The 10,000-nt window shown below is 50.9% G+C and overlaps 1 protein-coding gene across 1 annotated transcript in view; it reads right to left on the bottom strand.

The window, feature by feature from the left end:
- The window catches only part of rnf34b (ring finger protein 34b), a 22,173-nt gene that overhangs the window by 12,130 nt on the left and 43 nt on the right, over window positions 1-10,000 (bottom strand). The window contains exons 1-3 of the mRNA XM_062555052.1: window positions 9,768-10,000; window positions 302-631; window positions 1-112 (exon numbers count right to left, since the gene is read on the bottom strand). The exon at window positions 1-112 is cut by the window's left edge and continues 23 nt beyond it; the exon at window positions 9,768-10,000 is cut by the window's right edge and continues 43 nt beyond it. Coding sequence (XP_062411036.1) covers window positions 1-112; window positions 302-631; window positions 9,768-10,000 — 675 coding nt within the window. The remainder of the gene's footprint in view (window positions 113-301; window positions 632-9,767) is intronic.

Below are 10,000 nucleotides of genomic sequence, written 5' to 3'. Positions count from 1 at the left end.
CGCTTGAGCTGAGTGTGTCGTCTTGCGAGGTGTTGATTGACAGCTCTGAGTGTTCTGAGACTGACCGAGGGGCGGATCCCTGTGGGGGGGTCAGGAGCACCCCCGGCCTCTCCTCCTCCCCCCGCGCCTCCTCCTCCTCCTCCGTCGCCGCCTCCTCCTGACGCTCCTCACGTGCCTCCTTGTCCTCCCTCTGCTCCGGTCCCTCTCCTCCCCTCCTCTCCTCCTCCTCATCCTTCTTCTCCTCCTCCTCCTCTTCCTCCTCCTCCTCCTCCTCTTCGCTTCCCTGCATCACCGCCACCACCGCTGCCTCCTCCTCTCGCGCCTCCTCCTGCTCCTCCTGCTCCTCCTGCACCGCCTGCACCGCCTCCTCCCCGATGCGTGTGTGTGGCGGTGGCCGGGGTCCCAGCGTGCACAGCACCAGGTCCACGAGGTCCTCCTTCTCGCGGCAGGTGTGTGTGGGGACGTTGCGCAGCGTCAGGTACTGGCGCAGGTCCTTGACCCGCAGGCGCATGAGCTGCGGGCGCTGGAAGGCCGTGCCCCACAGCAGCTGGCACGTGGCACAGCGACGCAGGTTCTCCTGGAGCACCGAGCACAGCGAGCAGTAGCTCTTACGGCAGTCCGAACACACATGCTGCAGGAGAGAGGAGAGGAGAGAGTTAACACACACACACATACTGGAGCACCGAGCACAGCGAGCAGTAGCTCTTACGGCAGTCCGAACACACGTGCTGCAGGAGAGAGGAGAGAGGAGAGAGTTAACACACACACACATACTGGAGCACCGAGCACAGCGAGCAGTAGCTCTTACGGCAGTCCGAACACACGTGCTGCAAGAGACAGGAGAGGAGAGAGAGAGGAGAGAGGAGAGAGTTAACACACACTCTGGAGGAGAGAGAGGAGAGAGTTAACACACACACACATACTGGAGGAGAGAGGAGAGAGTTAACACACACATATACTATAGGAGAGAGTGAACACACACACATACGATAGGGGAGAGGAGAGAGTGAACACACACATAATAGAGAGAGGAGAGAGGAGAGAGTGAACACACTCATACTAGAGAGAGGAGAGAGTGAACACACACATACTAGAGAGAGGAGAGAGTGAACACACACATACTAGAGAGAGGAGAGAGTGAACACACACATTTTTGTAGAGCTTGCCCAGTGGCTCAGTGCAAAACACCACTGTGATGATTTACCGCGTGCCAGGGTCAGTTCAACATGGTGCAGCACTAGACCAGTTCTTACGTGTGCAAGCCACTGAACATAATGTTAGTGTGTGAACCCCCCTTTATGATGAAGCCATTGAACATAATGTGTTTGTGCGTGCAGTGTGAACCCCCCTTTATGATAACGGCATTGAAAAGAATGTGTTTCACAGCGCAGTGCTACCGTTTGCGTGTGCAGTGTGAACCCCTCTTTATGATGAAATATGGGGAGACAGAAGACACGAGAGAGTGGGAGGAACGAGTGAACATGTGTTGAAATAGAGGTAGAAAGACAGAGGTAGAAAAACTGAAAAAAAGAGAAAGGATATAAACTCACATGAAGAAAGGGAAAGAGAGAAATGAGAGAGAGAAAGACAGAAAGAAAGAGAAAGAGAGAGAGAGAAACAGAAAGTTAAACAAGAAAAAAGGGAAACTGGAAAAGAGGTGATTAACGAGGGAAAAAAGAGGGCAAGTGTGATAGAGTGATGAATAAAGAGGAGGAAAGAAAAGAGTGCACGACTGAAAGAGTGAGTGAGAGAGATAGAGTGATGTATAAAAAGAAGGAAAGAAAGAGTGCAAGTGTGAAAGAGTGATGCATAAAGAGACAGTGGGAGGAGGAGAGGAAACACAGCGGGGAACAGACAGAGTTGGCAGCGCGCGAACTGGAAGAGAGAGAGAGAGAATGCGGATCAAAGACGAGCTTTGGGGCATTACAACTTCAAGGCACAACTACATATTGGCAATTAGCAAACAGCATGGAGAGGAGGAGCATCAGAGGAGGGAAGACAAACACATGAACGACAGAGAGAAGAGGAGAGGAGAGGAAAACAAACACGTGAATGACAGACAGAAGAGGAGAGGAGAGGAGAGGAGAGCAAACCTGTGAATGACAGAAGAGTAGAGGAGAGGAGAACAAACATTTGAACGACAGACAGAAGAGGAATAGAAAATAAACACGTGAACGACAGACAGAAGAGGAGAGGAGAGGAGAGGAGAGCAAACCTGTGAATGACAGAAGAGTAGAGGAGAGGAGAACAAACATTTGAACGACAGACAGAAGAGGAGTAGAAAATAAACACATGAACGACAGATAGACGAGGAGAGGAAAAGAGAGGAGAACAAACATGTGAAAGACAGAAGAGGAGAGGAGCGGAGAACAAACATGTGAACAATAGATAGAAGAGCAGCAGGCAAGGTACAGTAACTGGACAGAGAAGCAATGTGTGTGTGTGTGAGTGAGTGTGTGTGTGTGTGTGTGTGTGTGTGTGTGTGTGCGTGTGCGTGCGCGTGCACGTGCGTGTGCGTGTGCGTTTGTGTGTGTGTGCACTCCTCAGGAGAAGGAGAACCAGAGCAGGAAGTGACAGGACTGAGCAGCTTTCAGGTTTGACATTTCAGCAAACAAGCACTGTCATTAATGGATGTAATGGGTAATCTCTCCTTGTCTCCCTCTCACACACACACACACACACACACACACACACACACACATACACACACACACACACACACACACACACACACACACACGAGACATAAACACAGACATAAACAGAGACACAAACACAGACACAGACATAAACACAGACATAAACAGAGACACAAACACAGACACACACACTCTGCTCATTTCTCTAAGGCAAATGGAGTAGTGAGGGGAAGAACCAATGCACCAATAGAACTGAAGGACAACGCATGCTGACCAATAGCAGAGTGGAATCACACATGCTGACCAATAGGAAAAATGGATAAGGCATGATGACCAATAAGAGACAGGGACAACGCATGCAGACCAATAGCAGAGTGGAATCACACATGCTGACCAATAGGATAAATGGATAAAGCATGATGACCAATAAGAGGAATCACACATGCTGACCAATAGGAAATAGGAATAATGCATGCTGACCAATAGGAGAGGTAGCATATGCTGACCAATAGAGGTATAAAACATGCTGACCAATAGGAGAGGTAGCATATGCTGACCAATAGAGGTATAAAACATGCTGACCAATAGGAGAGAGGGACAGACAGACAGGATGTGTCAGACAGAGAGGGATGTTGCCAGCAGAGGGACAGAAAGCATTTACGCTCTGCAAACACACACACACACACACACACACACACACACACACACACACACACACACAAACACAGGGAGTGGGTGCCATTTCCATACACAGAACACACACACACACACACACACACACACACACACACACATACACACACACACACACACACACAGAGAACACAAACACAGGGAGGGGGCGCCATTTCCATACAGATAACAGCAGTCCATCAAGTTCCCCCATAGACACACAGTGACAGACAGCACTGACACACACACACACACACACACAGGCACATACATACATACACACACACACACACACACACCCTTCCAGCATGTCCGTCAGCTTGATGTATCAGTTTCACAGGGTTGTGTGTGTGGTCAAGGATTAGAAGCTCTCTGTCAGAATGCCAACAGGTGTGAAGTTTGATAATAGGCACAGCCAAGGTGTTTGTGTGTGTGTGTGTGTGTGTGTGTGTGTGTGTGTGTGTGTGTGTGTGTGTGTGTGCTGTCTGGCGATAGGCAGGGAGAAAGAAGATAAAAGAAAGACTGAATTCATGGCAACCCCCTCCCTCAGCAGACCGTCAGACGTGCATATGGTATGAGATCAACTCTTTGAGTCTGGGGTTGCCGCCATGGTAACGACATATTAGAGAGGAGATGTCTAGACACATTCACACAAACACACACACGCACGCACGCACGCACGCACGCACGCACGCACGCTCGCTCGCTCGCTCGCTCGCACGCACGCACGCACGCACGCACGCACGCACGCACGCACGCACGCACGCACGCACGCACGCACGCACGCACGCACGCACGCAGGCACGCACGCACGCACGCACGCACGCACGCACACACACACACACACACACACACACACACACACACACACACACACAGTCCTGGTATGTTTCCTCCTGTAAATGCATCACTCCCCAGTTTGTAGACTACCAAATCTGCTGCTACCTACAGAGTGACATAAATCCCCCCCCCCACACACAGATGTCCCTACTCTGAAGTGTCTCTGGATTAGACCATTCATTTCAATAAGAGAATTCTGCCCAGGGACACACACACGCACACACGCACACACACACACACACACACAGGGATGTGATGTGACATTTTCACACTTCTAGCCCCCAATCATGACATTTAAAGATCCCACTGAGCCAACTGAGTCGTGGTCACCAAAGGGGGACTTGACCACTGATGATGATGTCGTAGAGTTCCACAGCCCTGGTCACCAAAGGAGGGCTTGACCACTGATGATGATGTCGTAGAGTTCCACAGCCCCTGGTCACCAAAGGAGGGCTTGACCACTGATGATGATGTCGTAGAGCTCCACAGCCCTGGTCAGGACGGTCACCCTGACCCTCGACAGCGCACGTCTTTCCCAGAGATGTGATTAGAGTGTCTAAGCCTCACACTACGCCTCTCTCTAAAGCCTCAGTGACAGTGTGAAACACGGCGTGTGAGTGTGTGTGTGTGTGCGCATGTGTGTGTGCGCGCGCAAGAAAGTGTGTGACTGGGGTGAACTGCTCATTCACAGTCTGATCCTCTCAGAGTAATCACACACACACACACACACACACACACACACAGAGGTCTTGAGAGAGAGAGAAAGAGAGAGAGAATAGAGAGAGAGAAAGAGAGAGAGAATAGAGAAAGAGAGAGAGAGAGAGAGAATAGAGAGAGAGAATAGAGAGAGTCTGTGTGCCTGCTCAGAGCATCACACAAACATGTTCCAATCATTTAGAATATCCTGATCTGGTCAATATGTCCGTCAGAGTCTGGCCACCTCTCCCAATCTAATAAAGACACAAGCTACGGACCCCCAGGCCACAGATCATCTGGTTCTGACGTGGCCCTAGTCTGGCCCACATCTGTCCTGCACTTACCTGCCCTGACAATGCTAGTACAACGCTCAATTGACTTGAATGGATCGGCATCCTAAACATCATCCCTTACTTGCCGTCACTTCTATTCAATTTCTATTCATTTGTCAATCAATTTGATTTAAACATCGGTACAGAGCCCAGAGCCTATTCCAGACCTCGATCTGCACGGACACACACACACACACACACACACACACACACACACACACACAGACAGACACACACACACACACCAGTGTAGATTTCCTGTGTGTATCTGCACGTGCACGGACACGGACACGCACACAAACACCCCAGTGTGATTCCCTGTGTGTATCTGCAGTGTGTGTATCTGCAATGGGTGGATCGTGCTTAACTGGCTGAACTGTGCGATTCCCAGCAGGTCAGGGTGATTAAGCTGAGAAGGTTCTCACGGGTGTCACACACACACACACACACACACACACGGATCACTGACGGTGCTCTTGACTTAAAGGGACACTTCACCGATTAGCATTAAGCTTTGTATCTTTAGAAAACCATGTTTTGAATGGTCGTGCATCATTCCCTCAGTTTGCCTTGAGATGGGAGAAATACGGATTTCAATGTTGGACTTCCTGCTTTCAATGATGTAAAAATCATCATTTTACATCATTGAAAGCAGGAAGTCCTATTCATGGGTTTCATTGAAATCCGTATTTCTCTCATCTCACCTGATGATTCCAGTACAACTATTGCTATCAGTGTTGTCTACAAACCATACACAGACACACACACACACACACACACACACACACACACACACACACACACACACTCATTTTTACCACCACCACCATGACCGTCATCATCGCAGTGGGTAAGAAAAACTCTTCCCATGACATCATCATGTGAGACCCATGTGGGCGTACACTCTCAGTCTGGTGTGTGTGAGCGAAAGTGAATGTGAGAGTGTCTGGGTGTGTGTGTCAGAAACCTGCCTGGACTTTGGCTATCCCGGTGGCCATTCTGTGTACTACCTTGTGTTTGCGTCTTGTTTCCCTGGTGCCATGTGTTCATGTTAACTTGTCATGTGCCTTGTTCTTGCTGCTTGTGTATTTCCTGGTTTTGTTATGTGATTCAGTTCTTCATTGGTTTCCTGTCCTGTCTTCCTGTTCCCACCCCTTGCCATATTTGGACTTCCTGCCCTCCTGTGTAATGGTTGTCACCTGTACACTGTTAAATCCTTGTTGCTCATTGCCTAGCTCGTCTTGTATTTAAGTTTTGCGTCTGCTTTTGTTCTCTGTCAGATCGTCGTCTTTACTGTGTGTAGTTGTGCCTGTTTTCCGTGTATTGTGAGATTAAAACCTTGTTAATTGTCCTTTCTGGCGTCCTGCATTTGGGTCCTCCATTCCAAACCCTGACAGTACGATCTGACCATTATGGACCCAGCAGTCGCTAATATTGACGAGGAGGACTTTGCAAGAACCAAGGAATTTCTTGGTAGGCTGTATGCCGAACTGCAATCAGCCTCTGACAATGGCCGCCAGCTAGCTGTCTGCATTGTTGCTGGAAGGTTCATCGCCACCAAGCCTTGGCTTAAAGAGCTCCCAGTGACGTCTGAAATGACCACCCAGGTAACCAGCTTAATGGAGACTCTACAGGTCCTTCAAACTCCCCGAGACTCCCCTGGCTACCCTGAGGAGGTATTAGGAAGGCCTTGCTTGTCAGCCCAAGACCTCCCATTGTCTTCTGACCCGTCTGTCCCTGATCCGTCTGTTTCCAACTCGTCTCTCCCTGGTCTGTCTGTTCCCAAGTCTTCCTCAGTCTTTCCTGTGGACCCTGACCCAGTGCCTGTTTCCATCGAGCTCTCTGTTGAACTAGAACAGGTAAACTATGCCTTTCAGAAGCTGTTTAATGTGGTCTGTACTGACCAGGATCTCAATCGCCGGCTAGCAGCCGTTGTTTTGATGGAACAAACTTTTGTGTCCAAGCCTTGGCTGATTGAGCTTCCAACTATGCAGAAGTTTGCCTCACAGATTGGAGACCTGAGGAGAAGCCTGGAGACTCTCCTTGATTCATCTGTCCCTGATGCTGAGCTTAGTATGGAACTGCCCCAACCCCAGCCAGAGGTTCGTGCAGTTAGGGTAGGCTTCCTAAGCTTTCAGCCAGTTCCTAACTGTGTGAGTACACAGTTGGCTGAGACTCCACCATCCAGCCAGACAGTGGACCGACCATCATGCCACACTGACTCCAGTAGCCCCCTGTCCCCTTGTTTGGAGGAGTCCTCTTACTGGGGTACGCTACATCCTGTCAAGCCGCCCTCCCGAATAAAGCGAGGATCTACAAAGAGTCAGACATGTCCATTGCCAAGCGCCCAGCCCAACGCCCAGCCTGCAGCCACGCTCCCCGACGCCCAGCCTGCAGCCGCATCACCCAATGCACTGTCAATTCCCGACCGTGCTTCTGCCTCTGTTTCTTTGATTCCCTGTACCAAATCTCTTCCTGTTTCTGAGACTTCTCTCCTGTATGTTTCTGCCTGTGATTCAGCTTATCGGTCTTCATCTGTTGAATGTGTGTGTGAAACTGTAGTGTGTGAGTCTGACTGTCTGTCTACAGAGAGTATTTGTGCATCTGTGTCTGTATGTTTGGTGGACTGCATGCTTGATGGTTTGCCAGAGGCTGTGGGTGTGTCCGGGAGTAAGAATGAGTCTGTGTTAGAGAGAGTGTGTGAGTATGACCGTAGGCTTCAACGAGTGCATGAATCCTCTGAGCCCGTGTCTGAGTTGGCTCCTAAGCCTTCCCCTCGGTCTGTGGTGTCTGAATCTGATGTATGGGTCTCTGCTCCAGAGTGTGGGTCAGTGTCTTGTCCGTCTGCCTGCCAGCCCAGATCTGCACCCAGGTCTACCCCTCTGCCTAAGGCAATTGTGTCTGAATGTGAATCTGTGGTGTCCGAGTCCGTCTCCAAATCTGTCTTTGGGAGGTCTGTTGCTCTGCCAGGGACCGGTGACCAGCTCACTGACCAGTCTGATTCCACTGACCGCCCTGAGACTGATGTCCAGCCCGAGCCAGAGCCTGCTGACCAGCGCAAGCCAGAGTCCGTTGACCAGCCTGAGCCTGCAGACCAGCTCGAGCCTGGTTCTGCCGACCAGCCCCAGCCTGAGGCTGCTGAGCGGCTGGAGCTTGGTTCCCTGTCCTGTTTTCCTTCCCTACCTGGACCTGCTTCCCAGCTCTCCCTTCCTGACATGCGCCGCTCTCCTGCCCTGCCTGGCTCACATGCCCCGCTGGAGTCTGCCCAGTCCTTGTCCGGCAAGCCTACATCTGTCTGTACCCTGCCATGTTTGTCCTTGCCCCTTCCTGACCAGGTCTACCTGCTTACCTGCTAGAATCCCTGTCTGTCTGGTCCCTCCTGCCAGACCCCCTCCGCCCGCCCTGGTTGGACTTTCAGGGGACGCCAAGAGGCGTCCGTTGAGAAGGGGGTACTGTCAGGAACCTGCCTGGACTTTGGCTATCCCGGTGGCCATTCTGTGTACTACCTTCTACTATCTTGTTTCCCTGGTGCCATGTGTTCATGTTAACTTGTCATGTGCCTTGTTCTTGCTGCTTGTGTATTTCCTGGTTTTGTTATGTGATTCAGTTCTTCATTGGTTTCCTGTCCTGTCTTCCTGTTCCCACCCCTTGCCATATTTGGACTTCCTGCCCTCCTGTGTGATGGTTGTCACCTGTACACTGTTAAATCCTTGTTGCTCATTGCCTAGCTCGTCTTGTATTTAAGTTTTGCGTCTGCTTTTGTTCTCTGTCAGATCGTCGTCTTTACTGTGTGTAGTTGTGCCTGTTTTCCGTGTATTGTGAGATTAAAACCTTGTTAATTGTCCTTTCTGGCGTCCTGCATTTGGGTCCTCCATTCCAAACCCTGACAGTGTGTGTGTGTGTGTGTGTGTGTGTGGGAGAGAGGTTACTGTATGTGTCTATATGTGTCTCCAGGCTGGGGCCGGGGGGTTAGACATGCAGACAGGAGACACTCAGGCACCCCTGACATTTACAACCACTTTCAAAGAAAAAGCCCACCGTGAAAAGGGCATGCTTCTGTCTCAAGGCAGAGTGTGTGAGTGTGTGTGCCCCTTCCGATGTCCCCATAAGCGTGTGTGTGTGTGTGACAGAGAGATAGATAGATAGAGATAGAGAGAGAGAGAGAGAGGCCAGTGTATGTGTGTGTGTGTGTGTCTATACCTTCCTCCTGAAGACGGAGAAGACCAGTGTGTGTGTGTGTGTGTGTGTCTATACCTTCCTCGTGAAGACGGAGAAGGCCAGTGTGTGTGTGTGTGTGTGTGTGTGTCTATACCTTCCTCCTGAAGACGGAGAAGACCAGTGTGTGTGTGTGTGTGTGTGTGTCTATACCTTCCTCGTGAAGACGGAGAAGGCCAGTGTATGTGTGTGTGTGTGTGTGTGTGTCTATACCTTCCTCCTGAAGATGGAGAAGGCCAGTGTATGTCTGTGTGTGTGTGTGTGTGTGTGTGTGTGTGTGTGTGTGTGTGTGTGTGTCTATACCTTCCTCGTGAAGACGGAGAAGGCCAGTGTATGTCTGTGTGTGTGTGTGTGTGTGTGTGTGTGTCTATACCTTCCTCCTGAAGACGGAGAAGGCCAGTCCGCAGGCTTTGCAGGCGAGTCCGGCGCTGACGCTGGCGCTGTTGTGGACGGAGCTGGAGCTGGAGGAGGAGGGCGTAGTCGGCGGGTAGGTGGAGTAGGTGGAGTAGGCGGCGCTCGGGGCGAAGCGGAAGGGTCTGGCGCCCGGCCCGAAGCCCGCCTGTGCGCCGGGCGGCCGCATGGTCCCCGTGCCCATCACCTCGTTCA

This window comes from Sardina pilchardus, chromosome 14, assembly GCF_963854185.1.
Source record: "Sardina pilchardus chromosome 14, fSarPil1.1, whole genome shotgun sequence".
NCBI lineage: Eukaryota > Metazoa > Chordata > Actinopteri > Clupeiformes > Clupeidae > Sardina > Sardina pilchardus.
Note: the sequence above shows the minus strand (reverse complement) of the source record. Positions and strands in the feature narration are given on the sequence as shown.